The 20,148-nt window shown below is 37.6% G+C and overlaps 2 protein-coding genes across 2 annotated transcripts in view; both read right to left on the bottom strand.

Moving 5' to 3' along the window:
* LOC107655548 (methionine-R-sulfoxide reductase B3, mitochondrial-like) overlaps nucleotides 1–6,192 on the bottom strand; it is an 11,926-nt gene extending 5,734 nt beyond the window's left edge. The window contains exons 1-2 of the mRNA XM_016443065.1: nucleotides 6,066–6,192; nucleotides 846–1,114 (exon numbers count right to left, since the gene is read on the bottom strand). Coding sequence (XP_016298551.1) covers nucleotides 846–1,033 — 188 coding nt within the window. The 5' untranslated portion in view covers nucleotides 1,034–1,114; nucleotides 6,066–6,192. The remainder of the gene's footprint in view (nucleotides 1–845; nucleotides 1,115–6,065) is intronic.
* Nucleotides 6,193–7,337: 1,145 nt separating this feature from the next.
* On the bottom strand, nucleotides 7,338–17,425 carry LOC107655547 (inner nuclear membrane protein Man1-like). Its single transcript, XM_016443064.1, has 14 exons — nucleotides 17,217–17,425; nucleotides 14,413–15,520; nucleotides 11,126–11,166; nucleotides 10,921–10,990; nucleotides 10,737–10,813; nucleotides 10,515–10,594; nucleotides 10,105–10,250; nucleotides 9,921–10,022; nucleotides 9,722–9,824; nucleotides 9,425–9,603; nucleotides 9,102–9,183; nucleotides 8,862–8,967; nucleotides 8,007–8,085; nucleotides 7,338–7,919 (listed from the first exon to the last, which is right to left on the bottom strand). Exons 1-14 carry the CDS (start codon nucleotides 17,364–17,366, stop codon nucleotides 7,756–7,758), a joined length of 2,487 nt encoding a protein of 828 aa, XP_016298550.1. The 5' UTR covers nucleotides 17,367–17,425; the 3' UTR covers nucleotides 7,338–7,755.
* Between the last annotated feature and the right edge of the window lie 2,723 nt (nucleotides 17,426–20,148).

Genomic DNA, 20,148 nt, shown 5'->3' with positions numbered 1-20,148 from the left:
ATATATATATATATACACACATACATACATACATATACACTACATTAAGACATTTTGAAATGATTTTGAATTGATTTTTGACATTAATGGAATGTTTAGCATTTAAAATTCACCTAACAGTAATGACGTCATCATAATATCATCATATTTGTATACCGAATTGCAACTGTTCTTTCTCATGCCTATTCAGTCATATAGCTGTGTTAATTATTATTCAGTAAAAGCAGCATTTCATTCACACACTTTGCCTAAATTTTGAACATTAGTCATTTTTTTACTTTGCTAGCACTATTATTTACTTTAAGAAATCTAAATCCTGTTGGGTTTTATTATTTTGACACAGAAACGCCCAGTTATTGATATTAATCTACTGATGTGTCTTAATAAACCTATGAAAGGTTTTAACATGCACCAATGATTACTTTACAAAAATGCAATTAGATACAACTAACTGATTGAAAATTTCCCTCAGAACAGACCCTGTATCAAATGTGAGTGTCATCTAAATTCCTAAAATGGAAAATGCTAATACAAATGCAATCATTAGTAGATCATGTTAAAGCTTGACTGATCATGCAGGCTTAAAAGAAGGTAAAACAGTGAGTTAGGCGTTATTCCATGAGCAACTGAAGAGCTAAACAGAGGAAAAAAAGAGCAAAGCAAAAGGTGACATTTCCGGGCAAGGGGTCATCAAATGCAGAAAAACCAACGCAAGCATCAGGGGGAACCTGATATCTGGCAGCCAACTGTTTAGAAATTGATCTAAAATCTTACCAAAAGTCTTATCTATTCACCTGTTGAGCTAACTGTCCAAAAGTTGGTTTCTCCACAAGTGACCTTATCATCAACCAAACACACACACCCCTTGCCGAACGCTCACACACGTGTGTGCACACACATATGAAAGCATTGAGAAAGCAAAGCACACTGCACACACACACACAGCATCCAGATGACCTGAGGGGAGCCCGCAGGCCTTGAGTTTTACAGGTTGGCCTTGGCTGACCAGATGCAGTAGATTGAACCCGGACATGGCTGCGGCCGATGCTGCAGGGAGAACAGAGACAGCGGCGAGACAGGAGCCGCCTGCTAAAACACCCTCCTACCACTCAGGCTAAAAAATAATAAAGACAAACATAGGCGAGGAGGGAGAGGAAGGAGAAAAAATAAACACAACATAGGTCAACACAGATGTCAGTCACAGAGATGGACACTTAGAGCAGCCTATCACGGGACAGCTGACACTTCTCATGCAGGGAAAGACTGATTAACGTCACTGTGTAAAGAGAGAGAAGTGAACGGGAATGATAAATATGTAAAAACATATTACCCACAATTCAAATGAGGACCTTGCACCCTGAAGACATGTTTACTTACATAAATGACAGTTAAATGTACATCACAAGGTATAATACTAAAAAAACTTTGGCATATTGAGTTTTCATTTTAATAAAGGCTTTTTAATATTATGCCTCACAGGGGCTCATAAATAAAATAAAATGTTTAGCCAACAACCTTAAAGCAGCCAATTTTTAGTTTTTGATTGCTGACAGTCTAATACACATGAAAGCCCATTTTTGCCATGAGATTAAAAAAAAGAAGATAAAAAAAGGTAACAATCTTTTTATCTCACAATTTGGACTTTTTTCCCCCTCACAGTTGCAAGTTTATCTCACAATTTGGACTTTTCTTCTCAGAATTAGTTAATTAGTTTCAAGTTAACATCTCGCAATTCAAATTTTGTTTTGCCATAATTAAGAAAATATCATGCAATTCTCAGTTTATATCTCATAATTCTGACTTCTTATCTCACAATTCTGAATCTTTCCCTTGGAATTATGAAAAAAAATCTTAATTGTAAAACAAACTCAGAATTGTGAAAAAAAAGTCAAACTTGTGAGATAAAATGTTACCTTTTTTATTTTCCATTTCAGGCTTCCATAAATACATTTTAAGCAGTGAAGAGAGATTAATGGGGAAAAAAATATTATTTGACATTTTTGAGAAGTGATTAAAAGGTCAGAGAACTTCATTAGTGGAACCAACATATATTTTATGTCAAGTTTAATGAGCTGGATTACTAGTTTTAGAATTCAGAGCCTTGAGAAGACAGAAAAAAGTGCAGAAGCATTTTGCATAGAAAACAGATAAAAAAAAAAAAGCTGCCATACACCGAGCTTATCAGCGGTTTCTATGGCTGTAGCACGTCAGTTGTGTGTCTGTGGGCCATAAAGGGAAACTAACCTTATAATTAAATTTATACTTATACACATTAGCAACTTTGTTTATATCAGCTGTACTACAAAAAACAATTGCAAACCAATGCACAACACAACAATCTAGTATTTAAATATAGCACATTATATATCCTAACCACATTGGTTACAGTACCTAGCGTAGCGGGTGAAATCAGTGCTAGGAGCAGCCTTGCGGACTTATGGGAACGACTGCATTGGAGCAGGGCTATGGATGCACGTGGGGCCATGGATCGGAGAAGACGGGCAGCCATCCTGGCCTATGGCAAACTCGAGCGCACGCTGAAGAATGCTGGAAGGTTTTTAAGACCTTCTCCAAGCCTTCTTGAAACTATAAAGATAAAGACCTATGAAAAAGGTAGCTTTAAAACTGTTAGAGGCCAAAGATTGTGGGAAATTACAGCTGAACTATGGGATCAATAACAGGCAAAGCCACAGAGCGCTGCTGAGCACGAGGGTGAAGCTGTGGTTTATAAGGAATGAGGTCCATCTAGTGGTCACGCAGTTGTGTGAGGAAAAGGGAAAGATCTTTTCATCTACTGCAACAAGGAGACAGGAGAAGAGTACAAATGACAAATTATCATCAGAAAGAGCTTGATTTAAACATTTTTCCATTTAGCACTTATTCTTAGTGTGGAGAAAAAATATTTGGATATATATGCATTATATGTAGCATCTGCCACCAGACAAGCTTGGCTCATGTCTCATTTTGAGCCAATTTTTGTTTTTTACTTTTAATCAGGTAATTTTTTAGTATGAAGTCAGTTCTCCTCCAATTCACGGAGTAACCACAGCTGTAGTTCATCACATTAACGATGAACATATTCCACTTTTGACCAGAAATTGTCTAAATACATTTTGTCTTAATCTTCAACAATATATTTCAACAAGTATTTTTTACCATTTAAAAAATATTTTGTGTGACATTTTGCTTGAAACTTGGTTTGATATTTTGGCATAATTTTCTATACATTTATATATATATATATATATGTTTTTTTAATCATTACCTTTTTTCATTCCAATTATTCTCAGTGTTATTAATAATAATAATAATAATTTCTTTTTTATTGCTAAAGAATTACTGTTATGCAATAAAATTTGTATTTAAATTAATATAAGTACAAACTACAGTAATATATAATATATAATTTGTATTTATTTATTTATTTTCATTATTGTAATAAGATTTTTTTTTGTTTTTTTGGCTTACTAGTAACAAGAATTGTAGGGCAATTATTTTGTAGTAGTTTTATTTTTATTGTTTAATTGTAATTATGAAAACTGTCATAATGCAAAAATACTTATACAGTAGGCCTTAAATATTAATTTTGTAAGAATTATTACTTGATATAGCGTAAAAATGACAGGAAGTCCTTTATAATTGGCCCTATACCAAGCATGCATTTGTCTCACTTCTTTCATTTCCCTGTAATGTGTGTGATTTCTTTGAGTCAGTCTGTTTATCATCTCTCCTCTTATTTCAAAAATAAAGCCGCCCGATTGGCCACACTTGGAACATGGCGGATGTTGACTCTGGGCACAGAGTTCAGTTCCTGGGCTCAGTCTTCTGAGCCACCTGACAATCAGAGGAACAGAAGAGCAGCTTTAACAGAACTATCCAGTAAGGACAGTCTGTATGAGGAGAGCCAAACTGCCAGAGATGACCAGAACACTGCAGAATGTAGCAAATATGATACTGTGGTAGAGCTGGAGAGGCCCAGTGACCTGAAGAACACAGATATCATCAACGCCCATGAAACGTGTCAAGAGCAGGTAGCAGCATGGGAGGAGAGGTGAGCAGCAGGGGATGCAAGTCATTTGTAATGTAACCCACACTGAAGGTTATTAGCTTCTTTATCATGGTCTGCTGTAAATTTAAAGCTTAACACTGTTAAAGGTCAATACTGAGAAATTAACAATCACAATTGATCATTTTAATTCATTCTATTAGCCACTAGGGGGGCTAAAGGCTCAACTACAGTGGCCTCAAAAAGTATTTGGACGCTTAAACATATCTGGAATATATGAACTGAATTGTGCAAGGTAAAATATCAAACCTCATGAAATAAAGAAAAAAAAATTATTTAGAAAAACATTTAAAAAATGTAAAAAATATATAAAATATATGAAATCATTCTGATATATTAAAACTATTTTATATTACAATATTCCATTTATAATGATATATAACATTATTATGCAACAATTTTGTAAAAATTACACCACTGACCAAAATTAATAAGGCAACTATGATTGCTTTTCATCTAAATTCAGAATTATTACAGTAAATACTCTTCACCCAGGACTGGTCTGTGTGGCACGAGAGGTTTTAACACATGAACAGATACAGACACAAGCAAGGCCACATTTTAAAAATACCCAGCAATCACTTATACTATAAATATCACTATAAATATCTCACTTACAGCTCTGCAGAATCACACCATAGGACTGTGTTTGTCTACAGCTTGATGTTTACATCGTTTGCATTCCAGAAAGTTCTCTTTAAATGATTTGAACACTTGATCCGGTTTCCTCCAATGTTACTGCATGTGCATTTTATTAATTTATTTATTTTACTCTGTTTAGCTGCACTGATGAATCACATGCAAGGAAAGCCAAATCTTCATTTATTTAATTTCTGTAAAGCCGAACTGGAACTTGATGAGAGAGGCTCGTTAAACAAATGTCATTTTGACAACTGCTTCTTATCACGATCAATAAACTGCCCTTCTCTATTGAACTACAAAATGAACAAGTTCTCCACAGCAGGCAAAATAAGTGCATTTACTCACCAAAAATATCAAGTGCTCTGAGTATCAATGCAGTTAATAAATAAAGCATGCTTGATACTTGAGGTACAGTGACAGTCATAACTACATAAGGTCATAAAGCGACAGATGACAACTGAAATGTTTTAAAGCAGATCAGATCTGTGTAAATGATTGCCTGGTTTTGATGGTTGCAGGGCCATTGGGAACAACAATTAAGTGAATGCTGGCAAATGAAAGAACATCAGAAGTGGATGAATATCTCAAGCATGTGAAACTTTGGCAAATTGTCTGTGTTTTGTTTGGCAACACCCAAACTGCCTTAAGTAGTAAGGCTGTTTTGTTACCGATACAGTGAAGGATATTTAACATACTGAATAGGACATTTACACCAGAATTTCATGACTCACAAGCACAAAGATTACATAAATTCATCTATGTTATTACATGAAATGTCCATCAGATGACTGAACATCCTGATAGGCTTTTAGGTGTTTATTAGACAGGTGTCAGGAGTTTAGAGGGCAATTAAATAAACATGACATGACAAATATTAATGACTTTGAATGGTCTGCACTTACAAAGAATTACCATGGTATAGCCTACTTGAAAGTATGGAGTCTCGTGATAATACTGTGGTGTGTACAGTAGTCATTTTTGTAAGGGTGTGGTTTGCATAAACAAAATGTTACGTAATAAAACCTCGCTGCTATGACATCACGTGTGGGAGGATACATAGTGTATACATAGTATAAAGTGTGACTGATATGCTTCATATAGAAGACTAGGAAAATTCGCTGTGGCTATTTACGTAATATTCTGTCATTAAAATATAAGCATAAAACCGCATAAACAGACGGAACAAACGCGTACATATGTCATACATTTCAACTGCGTCAATTTTAAACTGACAGTAAAATATAACGGTGTTGTGTTACACATTCAACGCGTAGTCAGAGACCCTGTTGCCCACATTAAAGTCACTTAAAAGGTGCGTAATAAACAATATAAACATATAATAAGTAGTTACACGTACCAGACAGCAGAAATAGCGTTAAACCCGAGTAGAACAGCAGACTATATAGTGAAAGGGAGCCGCTGTGAGAGCAGAGCATTTGTCAAACGGCGACACGACTGTGTACTTCTTAGGTAATGACAAGTGCATTCTGGGAAATTCCTCTCGCTGGGCAGACGAGCTCCAAATATAAGCAATGCGTAATTTGCGCGCATAGTTATTCAGCGCGAAGCAACAACCCTCACTAGATTTTGCTTTGCATGCCATCATCACATCCTACTGCTTTCGATTGCGGATTCAAAATAAATTTATATTATAATTTACCATTGAATGCTAAGCAATACTTTAAATGTCCAACTCTACATTAGTAGGCTATGGTTATTTTAGTGGTGCTATTTATTATTATTATTTTATTTTAACTTTAGGATCCTTTTAGATTGGTTAGAAACTGATAATAAAGCAGGCTAATTAAATTATCTAACTATTTAAAGTGAATATAAAGTTGAAAATGGGTGTATTTTGAATAGCTTCCGTTTTCCCTGATTACTTGTATAATTGTTATAATTGTATAATAATAATTGCAAAATAGGACTAAAATGTCTAGTTTTGCATATGAAAATTGTAATACTTATCTTATGAATCTTGTCCATTTATGTTTACTAACATAGAAATTAAACATTTTAAAAACATATTCCATAACAGATTCAAAAATATCTCTTGATCAATCGCCAAGACTAAAAACATACTTGAAGTCTTAAGACCACACCATTGTTTTCAATTGCACTAACTTGTTCACCTAGATATCTGGAGTGGGCAACTACCGTTGACTCTTCTTAGAAATATTTTCAACAATTAAAAGATCAACCTTATCTAAAAAGCCATTTCCAATGTTTTATATAAATGTAGATGGGAAAGTGAAGATAAAATGTGCTCATGTAGATCATGTAATGAATCTCATCAAGGAAGGAGATAAACATGAGTAATAAACAAGTACATTTTATTTACCTCATATCCACCCGAACTGCATCTAAACAAAAGCTGATAAATCTTTCTGTGATCCAAAATAGACATGACCGCAGCATGACATGCTCTGTTTATGAATGTGTCCCGATACAAATTAGAATCAGATCACCATATCAGGCTGCGACCGTAGCACAAATGTGTACAAGAAAGTCAGAAAACAACTTCCATCAAAAACATCTCCTTTGGAAATTTAGAAGGGTCGGGGACAGATTAAAAACAGCCACAGGGTGGCATTTAAAATCTGCCAAGTGACCAGTAAGGGGGGGAAGCCATTTTTGTCATTGAATCCATAAAGACGGTTTATCAAAAACAAAGCAAATACATAAGAAACAGAAATTTGTGTCCACTTGCACCAGATATGAGAAGGACAGAGATTGCGTCGTCCACCTCTCCTAAAAGTTCTCACCGGACCGAGCAACTCTCTCTCCACTGGTTTCACGCAAGTGTGTGCATCTGCCTTTCTTTCCTTGATACCGAAGGACAGGAAAAAAGAAAAAAAAACAGCAGCTCACAGGTTTAAACACCATTGCTTGCATATGGCTGACAAAACTGATTGGGCGTCCCAGGTCGCCCAACTGTAAAAGCTCCTGAAAGCAGTTCTCTCTGGTGAAGAGGATGCAGGAAAAGGGAGCCTCGTATATAGCGAAAGAGAGAGCAGAGAGGATGGTGGTGGCCGTTAGCATGTGCCTCAAGAGAAACCCAGTGAGCTGGATGTGCTGGATCGCTGGTTCAGGCGAGACATGCTGTTCATGCAGGAGCTGGAGGGCTTGAGGGGCGTGTTGCAGCCCAGGGCTTGTGGGAAACGCTGGTGGTAGCGATCCAGCCGTAGATACTTGACCGTCACCAGCTTACCTATAAAAAAGGCAGGACAGGTTTAAAGAAAATTTTGAAAATTGTAGTTCTTCTGATTAATCTAGAATAAATGCATCGTTCGTTTACCATCAAACCAGGAGCCATGAAGCGCTTTGAAGGCTTTCCCAGAATGCTCTGCTGAAAGGCACTTCACATAAACGCAGCCCTAGATGAGAACAAAATCATACCGCAAATCAACCCATTAATTAAATGCTTCTAGGAATATTACACTGTTCCAAAAGAAAGAAAAATTTGAAGGCAACATCATATCCTTTGTGAACAAGGCAATACTAGAATGCACGGCTAAAAATTAATGAATGAGGTACAAAGAAATACAGTTCTGTGTAATAAAAAAACATATATTTTACCTATTATTTGTTTGTCCTATTTCATTTTGCTATTATTATTATCTAGTACCCATTAGCTTAGCATCATGCTAACATCAAATGCCATTCAAATCAATTGAGTAAAATCAATTTATACGATCAGCTTGAAAGCAAACCAATATGGTAAAAAATAATGTTCAGAGTACTTAAAGATAGCTTATTTTACCCAATATTTGTATGTCCCATTTATGCTTATTACAATATGTAGCACCTGTAAGCTTAGCAACATGATAACATGAAACTCCACTTGAACCAATCAAAACCATTCAAGATGGCATAAAGAATAGTTTTGCAAACAATAACATTAAAAATTAACTGTTCTATGCATTTTATGCTTCTTACAATATGACTCCATTGGAATAAACTGAGTCAAGTCAATTTGTGTGGTGTAAGGAGTAGTTGCATGTTGTTGTAGTGTGTTACAAATTGGCCACTTATGAGGGTCCATGATGGCTGGGATGCAGCCTTTGAAGGCAGCAGGCAACTCTTTAGCTTTTGGACAAGAACCTATAAACCCAGGCTGTATATTTTGTAATGAATCACACAGGATCCTCACCTCTCTTGAGTTTTTGTCAACAGCTATGTGAACGATTCCATCGTTATCACTGCACTTCTCCAAAATGGCTTCTTGAATGGCGAGGTGCCAGTTTTCCCCTACTTCCCTGTTCAAGAGGGAAATACATTTCTCTAAAACACTCTATCACGCAAAATTACATACAATTATGCAAGTAAATACATTTTACTTCAACAACCAATTCAATGTGAGGACACATGCAAAAGTCCTTGAGAAACTTACATAACAGGATCAAACATGTTGCGAATCTTCAAGCACGGCGTTAAGCTGTTTGGTGGCGAATTTCTTCGGTCCAGTGGAAATGCTGAAGAACAAAACAAGCCACTTTAGGTTCATGAACATACTCTATATGCCCAAAAGAATGTGGACACTATGCATAAACGTGTTGAATGTTTAATATCAGTAAGATTTGCATTAACAGGAAGTTAGTCCTCCAAACAAGTCAATCAGAAGGAGTTGCCCACATGTATTAATCCAAAAAAGTAAAAAGGCACGAGTTTGACCTTAAAATGCAGATGGTTGACTCCACACAAAGAAAACCTTACCTTGGCCTTGCCACACTTTGGAGGGCATGCTGGACATCTTATCAGGTGACACTGAGGGCTGAAGCCACCGCCACACCATGAAGTCTGCCCCTCCAATCCTCTGCTTTTCTGTCCGGATGCGGGACTCATTAGCTGAGAGGAATGCAACGGCTCTGTCCCACACCTTCTTCATCTTCTTTCTGAGAGAATGACACGATACACATACTCTTCAGAATACACTGGACCAGGAAAAGAGGGCATTTCATCCAAAAATGCAAAACGAGCTCAAACCAAATTTGCACTGCAAAGACGCAATACCTGTCTTGAGGCTGGACAAGAGAGTCACGGACGTGAGGGATGGGCAAATACCGCTGCAAGTCCTTATTCTCCTGACAGGCTTCATTGTGGCTTCTCATTACATCTGTGAAAACACAAAGCACAGGTGATTAAGATGCTTTACACCTGCATTGTGTAATTACTGTGCTAAAAATATAGCCTAACGATGAGACAGCCTTACCGATGATCCTCTCCACCATGTCATACATCTGTCTAGTTTCCTCCTCTTCTTTGCGCCATCTGTATTTCATGTAATACACCAAACCCAAAACTACACCGATGCCTACAGAGAAATGCAGGAAAGGTTAGTGAAAAGATCTTCCCCGTGCAGAAAGCACCAACCTCTACAGAGAGTAGAAGCCAACCTGCAAGGACGAAGAGAACTCTGTGGATCACAGTGAAGAAGGCGCGTCTGAGGCGACAGAAGAAGGACATGCGGGGGTGGATGGACTCCAGTCGTGAGATTTCCGATATGTCCTCTATGGGTTGAGCAGGGTCAGCACCAATCAACCTGCCAAGAAACCAACACACCCCCAATGAACACAGGAAAATGGCACACAAAGAGTGATAGGATAGATAGATAGATAGATAGATAGATAGATTATGTCCTCTATGGGTTGAGCAGGGTCAGCACCAATCAACCTGCCAAGAAACCAACACACCCCCAATGAACACAGGAAAATGGCACACAAAGAGTGATAGGATAGATAGATAGATAGATAGATAGATAGATAGATAGATAGATAGATAGATACTTTGGATGGACATCAGGTACCTTATACCGACAACATCTTTGGTTTTCATGACCCACTCTAAAGACGTTTCAATCAAGTTTTCATAGGCTTCATTTTGGAGCTTGAAAGAGAAAGATGCTTTATTATGTTGTGCAGTTTCATATTGGTAGAGCCACTATTTCCCAAATTATACAATTAAAGAAACAATGCAATTTGACTTGAACAGAAAATGGAGATCAAACCCTTCAATAAATAAAACAAACCTTGAGGTACGTAGAGGCGTCACTAAAAGAGACACTTCTGTTTAAAGGATTTTTAAGGTCTCCACAATCATGTTCTCCTGAAAGGCAATCAAACGGTTGCACTATTTAATACTGCATATATTAAAACAAAATATATTTAAGATGAGTAAGTATAAATATATTTAAGTTGTATCTGAATGCTCACCAGCGACATTGGCCAGGTGCTCATGTAGAGACAGGAGCAGGTTAAGGATGAGGTCTCGGTCTTTGACGTCCTGTTCAAATCAATGCAAGTAATTGTTGTGAGTGCATGTTTAAGGACGGTAAAACCAGAAATACCTTTTTGGTGGAAAAGGGAATTTGCTTGACTAAAAGTTTAAAACATGGGACACAGGTGAGCAGATACTTACATACTGCAGATCAAACTCTGGTCCGAATGGGTGAAGTACGACTGAAAAAGAAAGAAAAGTAATTTGACAATCAGCATTACTCAGCACTAGACAAATTATAATGATACATGACTGGATGGTATTTCCCAACTATGCCGTGGAGGAGGGCTGCTCATCGTCTCACACTTGAGGGTGACTACAAGGGAGAGCCTCTCGTCGTCCCACACTTGAGTCATTGTCTGAACATTGTGCTTCTGTCCTCGCTCTGGCCCGAGCCCAGATTAAGCACAGCAACTGCCCTGCGTGTCTCAATCATAGACTACATTGGTCTGGCTTATCAGACGTGAGCCGTCTGATGTTGCAAGCCATTTAATACATCAATCTCTGAGAAAAAGCCATATACTCCGGAAAAACAATTGCTTTTAAGTTTCAAGACCAAGTCTGGCCTAGATTTCAGGTGATAAGATCCCATTTTGCTGTTTTTGTGGTTGAGCTATAGATGTGAGTGGCTTAAACCTTCTTAACTGTGGTAAAACCACAAAAACACATGGCAAAAAGTGGCCTACAGACCTTATTCAGGGTGGCGCCATTTTTTATTTATTAAAAATTAAATTTTTTGACAGGAATGAAAACAAGGCTGGGAGAAATAGATGTACAGTTCAACGGACTATACTGTTGTTTAACAACACAATTGTTCAGCTGACAAAACATCTTTTACTAAACAAATTTCAGTAAAGAAAACTCCATAAAACAGTTTTAAAAGTTGGCAATTGTGAGATCTAGGACCTTTATACAGTGCATGCCATTGTAAAGACTTTAAATCTATCCCGCATGACGTCTAATCAAACTAAGGTCGTTTTTTTTATAACAGCAGAACTAACAATAAAATAAACGATATTATCAAAACTATCTTCTTTATAATACACAGTGCACAAAATTTGAAGTAGCCCTTGCTTCTCTGATAAGTTCTTAAAACCTACTAAACTATTAGACACATCATAGAACTAAACTTTGACTATGTTCAGAATTGGACACTATTTAAAAAATAGCATACTACATAATGATAAACATTTCAAACAGCTTTATGCTACATTGTTGCCACATTACCTTGTTACACTGCAGTTCATTCTGCAAGTAGCATCCAGTTGACAATTAAGAAACAAAAGTGAACGTTTGGCATTTTTTGCAGCCTGATCAAATATTCAGGACTCAGGATGTTTTAAATGACTAAGTCGTCAAACTGGAAGATCAAGTCAAGCACACTGCTTTGTGGGATATTGTATTGAATGTTCTGACATATTTCATGCACACAGACTACTTTAATACTGTGCTTATGTAGTGCACACAGCAGCAATACTAGTGGTGCTATTAGTTTCGCACTAGTTGGATAGTATGTTGTTCAACATAACCGTCCTATATCACAAGCTGCAAACAACAATCTGAGCAAGTAGAAATCTGATACACATACTGTATATGTCACACTCAAAGTGAGAATTAGGCATTTAGACGGCCAGAGAGAAGTCAGTCACTCTAGCTGGCCACAAGCTCCCAGAGTCCCCTGAGAGACAGACAATTAGGCCGCTTTAGCTTGTCTGTGACCTAGATGTCTGCAGCACGCTCTCCAGTCAAAGCTCCCTCCCTGAGAGACTGGCCATGCCACAAATATACATAGTAATTCATCAGTCGGCTTCCTCTCAAGAGCCGTCTCTGCCTCCAGAGCACTTTACTCTGATGGTACTCAAGCTATTTAAACTGAGTGGCATAGCATGCACATTCAAGAACAGACTTTCTCTCATCTGGGAAAATGCATCTAAAGATTAATGCTGGCTATCACATTATGACCATAAAGGATGTCAACATGTCAAAATGTGGGGACTACCAGACTAACCATGATTATCAAATAACAGACACTCAGAGGGTTCCCACACTTTTCAAGAGTGAATTTCCATGACTTTTCCAGTCATTGATAATTCCTGAGTATTTAAAATAATTCCATTTGAATTTATTTTGAATAATTATTTAAAGCACAAAACTTACAACATAAATATTAAATAAAATTATCCTTGTAATTATTCAACATAATTGTGAAATTATTTTTAAAGAAGAATTTAAGTTCTCAATTAACCAATGAATCATTTAGATCGATATTTTAACTAGTCTGAAGGGAATATCAGGCACATTATGGGTTGCAGACTAGTTTTAGTCTACAAAAAAGGCAATATTTAGCCAATCAAGAAAAGTACATAAATTCATATGCATTCATATTTATTCTTATTAAAATTTAGCACAAACTCACCTCCAGTAAGAAAAAACTTTAAGATAAGGCTCCTTAGACACAAATATGGTAAGCACTAAGATGTTGGAGAGTAATTTGACAAAGTTTCTGTCATAGACATATTGTCGCAACATTTAAGATGAAGGTGCGATGAGCTACCTGAAATCCACCAGCGCTGGAACAGTCATTTGACATACCATGGAGCACACATATTTCTAATGCAAATACCACTCTCTGTCCCATAAAGAACAAGCGGGATAGACCATTTCCTGTCTAAGAAGGTGCAAATAGTCTGGGGTGATAAGTGCTGTGTGAATTAGTCACGTTTGACTCATGGAGTTGCAGAAACCATTAGAAAAACTTCGAGGAACTTTCTAAAGCATTAAATGTGTCATATTTTAAAACACACACTCTGTGATTTTGCCTAGTAAATCAATACAAGTTAATTTGACATTTGCCATATATACCAGATACTAAACCACAGTGTACAGACAATCATTTACGGAATGCAACACTATAAATAGCACTTAACATCATCATAATCTCAAAGAATGATGGTATTATAGTCCAAAACACTTTGTACTACATTACTACAATAATATACCCTAGTATTTACATGACAATCATTCTATGTATCAAAGCACCTCAGTATCAATGCACCATGGTAATGCCACTTTTTGTAAATGTTTCATAGTATTAAAATGTTTTTTTGAGGTTGTTTTTGGACATGTACCACAGTAATACTTTTTTTGTACGTTCCATGGTATTCTTTTTGGAAACTGGGTGGAAGTAATGATACATTCATTTGCTATGGTATTTAATCAACTACCATGGTAATACCATGTTTTTTGGATGAGGTACCATGTAAATATCATCCTGCATGAATGTAGTACTTATCAACATTCAGTACTATTATACATACTAAATAATAAAACAGCACTTTCTGATAGCAATGCTTGTAAACCACCTCAAAATCTTGCCTAGGGATATATCTGACTTGGTTTTGAGACACATACCACCGCTTCATACTTACTGCCTGCATCCCGCTCGGAGGAGCTGGAGCCCCTCATCCGCAGGTACATGAGGCCCAGCAGGACGAAGAACAGGCAGGCGGCTGTCAGGAGGAACATGGACAGGTAGTGAGCGCTGAAGCCGCCGGTGGCGGACACCTCCCGTTTAAACTGCTGCAGGAGCTCGTCCTCGGGGACCGCGGTGTGCTGCTTGGGCTTGAGGGCTGAGGCATGGCTGTAGGAGTGGTTGAAACCGGTGTGGTTCGAATGGTTCGCTCGGTAGGTCGCTGTGTAGGAGGGAAAGCGCGGTCTGAGCCCAATACTGAACCGACTACTGCTGCTGCTGCAGGGGGACTCGCCGTCTCCGTTGTCGATGTGGTTCTTATTAAAAGAACCGGATGCGATACCACCGCCGACGGTGCCGCTGCTGTTATCATCCCCGTCAATCCCGGAGAGTTTCTGGTAGCTGCGGCTCACGTAGCTTCCGCTGAACTCCCTCGGTTTCTTCTCATCTCGTTCCCCGAGCATATCTAGACTGAAGTCGGGAGAATCACGCGCCGTCTTCTCCGCGCTCCAGACGCTCCGGTAAGGGGAAGAGGGGTGTCTGGAAGTCAGACGGCGTTCGCGGGGACGCTCTCGTTCACCCTCCTCTTCCTCCTCCTCGTCTGAATCAGAGTAGTCCCTGACTAGCTTACTACTGTTAGACTCATAAAACGCCTTATGCCCGTTCAAAGTCCGACTGTCTCTTTCCGTTTCCTCTAAATCGTTGGATTTGCCTCGGTCTGCCCACCACGGAGACGCAGAAATGCTTTTCCTGTCCACGGATAAGCCGAGGGAGGCGGCAGGTGTTCCCGCAGGCCTTAAGTTGGGTGTCTGCAGCGCGGATCCTCGGTCTCTCCTGCTGCCGCCGTGATTCAGGCCTCCTTTCTTCTGCGGTGCCTCCGCGTCCGACTCGTCCGAGCTGAAGCCCAGCACGAACTTTCCGGGTCTGCGCTTTTCGCTCCGGCTGGCACTCAGACGCGTGACGTCACCGTCCGGTGGCCTGGCGCTGAGTCCCGGAGCACGCGCCGCGGCGTTGCTGTTGCTAGCGCCGCTACCGCCGTTGCTATTTTTTTTAGACTGCCTTTGGATCTTTAAAGGACTGCCACATTTCAGTCAATAATAACTGGGGTTTCTAATAATATAAGACACCTCTTTATTTCAGAAATTATGTGCTGGGATAGAAACCATTTTTTTTCTAACATACTTTTCCACTCATGAAGGAGTTCCGATGTGATATTTGGAACATAACTTTTATAATCATCAACATCATCATCATCATCTTCATTCATTTTATGTTTTGTAATATAATAATAATAATAATAATAATAATAATAATAGTCTATAATAATAATAATAATAATAATAAAAACAATTTATTGAATAAACATTATTATTATTTATTTTTGTTGTTGTTTTGAATAATTGAAACCCAAATTTAAATGAAAATCAGAAAGTAGATTGATAAACAGTAAAGAAAATCAAGTCAATCAAATGTTGCTTATTAGTTTTAGATATTCTGACACCTGGTTAACATGCATTTAGGTTAATATGAATAAAATTAATGAAAATGAATCAATATGAATGAAAATCTACAAGTACAGCCGTACAGGGAATTTCAGTGCTGGTGACATAAATTGAAGCAAGTGTAGAAATATAAAAATACAAATAAAGATGTTGAGAAAAGTATCCATGCTGAGTTTGGTTAAACCAAGAGAAGCCTTTTTAATTATGGAAGAATACCTTTCATTATCACGCTGTTACACTTCAAATCATCAATCAGCTTGTATGCATATCGACTATTTTAATTGTGACTCAGGGGCGCCTTGTATTAAACCACGCCACCTTGTGGTGAAATCTGAAATGCAGCTCCTGCTGCGTACAAGAAGCTCGCGGAACAGTCCGCGCGAATCATTCTGTCAATTGAAGACTCACTCGAGACACATTTAGTGCACGGGATTGAAGCGAGAGGGGAGAGCCAGCAAGCCGGCCAATTCACTTTAAATAAACCAAGGGATGGCTTTCAGGACGCCTGCTGTTCAACGGTATCTTAAAACGTGCTTTCTTCTGCTTTTAGGGGGTCTGATGGAAGCTGCCCAAGAGCAAGGAAGCATGTACATGTGGATTGATGCCAATCAAGCAAGAATATTAATTGGTAATAGTGTTTAGCGCTTTAATGAAGTGTGAACCAAGCCAGTGCATAATGACTTTAGCACAGGGGGTTTCTAGCTACGAGATGCTTGTGAATGCTCAATGTTTTATCCAACAGGTTTTGAAGAGGATATTTTAATAGTCTCCGAGGGCAAAATGGCCCCATTCACACACGACTTCAGGAAAGCTCAGCAGCGAATGCCAGCAATACCTGTCAATATCCACCACGTGAACTTCACCTGGCAAGCCACTCATCAGGTAGGCTACTGTAAAACTTTAGTATATTCTTCATCTGGCGTGATCTTAACCAGGGACACATTATACATTTGATTTCCTTGATGCAGTCCTATTCAAATAAAATATCTAAACATCTTTAAAACAAGCTTATTCTAGCTACCTGATAAGCAGAATTATTGAAGTTAGGTTAGGAGTTTTCAGGTTTATTGACTTTTATGATTAACATGTTTGTGTAAATAAGCTGTTTTACAATTCGGAAATACATGAAACAATGTGAAATATGCTGTTAATAATATATATTTCTTATATGAATTAGTGTCATATTTCTTAGTATTTTCTTGTTTACATATAAAAGATCTAAACAACGTTTAAACAAGATCCTAACTTAACATTAAAATACATTTTCTCGAGGCTGTGGCTGCTCCTCCCACAGCTTTTTCAGTTTCTTCAAGTACACGGGCCGCGTGCTCTCAGTCACCGGGCCCGGAGTGTAGCCGAGCCGTTTTAATTCAGACACAATCTCCTTATCCGTTAACTGTGCAGACGCCATCTTTGCACGAAAAAACGCATACAGCGAGACACGGCGGAAGTGACGTAGAAGTAAGCGGCCAGACGGCCAACCTGAAAGGGACGAAACGAGAAACTTTTTTTTATTTTTTAAATTATTAAATGAACTACATTATACATCGCTATGAATGACAATCAAGAAAAAGAGCGGAAAACCCGTCAGAAGGGGTACACAGAGAAGACAAAAATCTAAATACATATTATATAAATAATTGTTTCAAAACATTTTATTTGAAAACTAATCTCATGCAGTTTTGATTCTCAATTGAATTGCTCATTGTGTTTTAAAGTAGCTATACTTTTACTGAAAAAAAGTTTGTAATTAATAAAATATTTTTGCACTTTAATATTGTAAACCGAATCTGTGTCGTATATTGGCCTAATTTGAAAGGAAAAAATGTCATTTCAATTCTTGTGGTATTTTGCATGCTGGTGTTGTAAAGCTGCACGCGGATCAAAGCGCGAGGGCGCCTCCTCATGCATGTGCCAAACATCTGGGTCGTCATCAGTACACTGAGAGAAACAACCAAACTTCCATTTGGAATCACTTTGCGTTGCGTTGTTATTGCTTGTTGATCTTCTTTGTAATTCGTTAGGGTTTTGGCAGAAACAGTGGCAAATCATATTTACCCTACAGAGCTTTTCCCCAATGTTTCATAATAAAAAAATGTTCACAGAAGATCCCAAATAGCCAGTATCTGGTATTCAGTACAAATGACCTTACTAAAATCAGAAAGGAAATCTTTCAGGAAATCTTTGGAAACATTTTGGTTCTCAGGATCTCTTCTAAAAATGTAAAGGCTGCAATATATTTCTATGCATATTTTTAATATAACATGTTTTAAGCATCAGAAGGCATAATAATAAAACTAGCTTAATAATAATAATACAAACAAAATACAAATAAAAAAACATAATTAGGCTAACATAATTGTTTTAAAAGCTTTTATTTTGTCATTTTACATTTATTTGACAACTTTTCTAGCTGCCAAAATCATGTTTTGATTCAATTCAGATTTATTTATGGCACTTTTTACAGTAAATATTTTTTCCAAAGCAGTTTAACTCCTTAACTGTCACTCACATTTTTAAAAATAGACGTGAAAGTGCACGATCCAAACTTACATTTTTATAATTCATGAATGAAAACATTTTGTAACATGATTTTGATGTACCATTTTCATGGTAATGCAATGTCTGATTTTAAAATGGTTTTCAAAGGATGAATTTTGAGATTTTAAGTTTTCAATTGATATATAATTTCTGATGATTTCTAAAGTGTGATAGAGAAAAAGGCAACGAAGAAGACTTTTTGTGACAAAGGTCAGAACTCCTGTTATGATGTAGATTTTTGAGGTGCACTCTTGTCATAAATTAATCTATTAATTTCCTACATAATTTTTAACAAAAAAATTTGGTAAAATATCTATTTAGGAGTCTTAGACCTTTACTCCAGCTTAACCAACTCCAGCTAACAAATAAACGTGACAAATGCAAGGAGAAAGGTAATAGAAAAAACACACAAATTCAACTATTCTCGATCACATTTACGTTGCAACTTTTAAAAATCAGTTTTAACATATTTTGTAATATCATGAATAACCTTAAACTCACATAACTCATATGCAACCATACAATTTTCCATTTAAAAAAAAAAAAAATTGATTTATCAAACTGCCAACGGAAACTAGATCCATGATTCTCTTACATGCACCACAGCTTCATTCACAACTTTTGGGGGGAATGTACAGGAATCGCTTTTCATAAGTGATCTATCTTTGCACACCGGGATCATAATCCGTGAATGGCATGTTGACTTGACGAAAGAGCAGCAAGAGGGAGAAATTAAAATAGCAATGGGAGGGATACGGAGGAAAAAGAGAAGGGCCCACTCTGTCCTGGCCCGTTAGCTTCAAAGACGGCCGCTGAGGCTTTAGAACAAAGGTCTCCGGCATAAAAGGCTGGCGGCGAGAGTTATCTGTGTTGGTTATTACCATTCAGCTGTAGGATTAGCTAAGCTCTCCACACAGCTTGTGTACTTTTGCCTTCATCAAACGCTGCCCAGCTTTTACACTCCGAAATTTAGAGACCGGAAAAAAAAGAACCATCTCCCTCGCTTTCATCTCCTTTTGGGACAGTTTTTTTTTTGTAGCGTGTGTTTGGCCTCACCATCACAAGTGTGTAATTCTCAAAAGGTTGCGCTTCTTTCGGAGGAAATTGATTGCCTTGCAAACTTAAGGATACCCGGAAACACTCTTTTTACTCTTTAGAGATGTATATGTGCTCCTGTCATGAACCACATGCAACCTTTTTTGTGCTATTGTTCCAAACGCCCCTCTTTATGCAAATCTACACTACTTCTTTGAAGTTTAAAACAAAGTTAACCTCTGTTTATCTTTTTTTTTTATATTCAGGCAGAGTACTTTTATGAGTTTCAGACTCTGCGTTCATTGGATCAAGACATTATGGATGACCCTACCGTCAACGTTCCTCTCTTAGGATCAGTGCCACACAAAGCCTCTGGTGTGCTTTTATTTAATTTATTTATTTTACTATTGTTGTGGCTTTAATCTTCCCTCTTAAAGGGATAGTTCACCCAAAAAGGACAATTCTGTCATTTACTCACCCTGCACTTTTTCCAAACCTGTGTGTTTCTTTCTTCTGTTGAACATAAATGAAGATATTTTGAAGAATGCTGGTAATCAGTCAGTTGATGGTCCCCATTGACTTCCATAGTATTTCTTACCCTATATGGAAGTCAATGG

The sequence above is a fragment of the Sinocyclocheilus anshuiensis genome, unplaced genomic scaffold (genome assembly GCF_001515605.1).
Source record: "Sinocyclocheilus anshuiensis isolate Anshui unplaced genomic scaffold, SAMN03320099.WGS_v1.1 scaffold916, whole genome shotgun sequence".
NCBI lineage: Eukaryota > Metazoa > Chordata > Actinopteri > Cypriniformes > Cyprinidae > Sinocyclocheilus > Sinocyclocheilus anshuiensis.
This window is presented reverse-complemented; position numbering and strand designations above follow the sequence as displayed.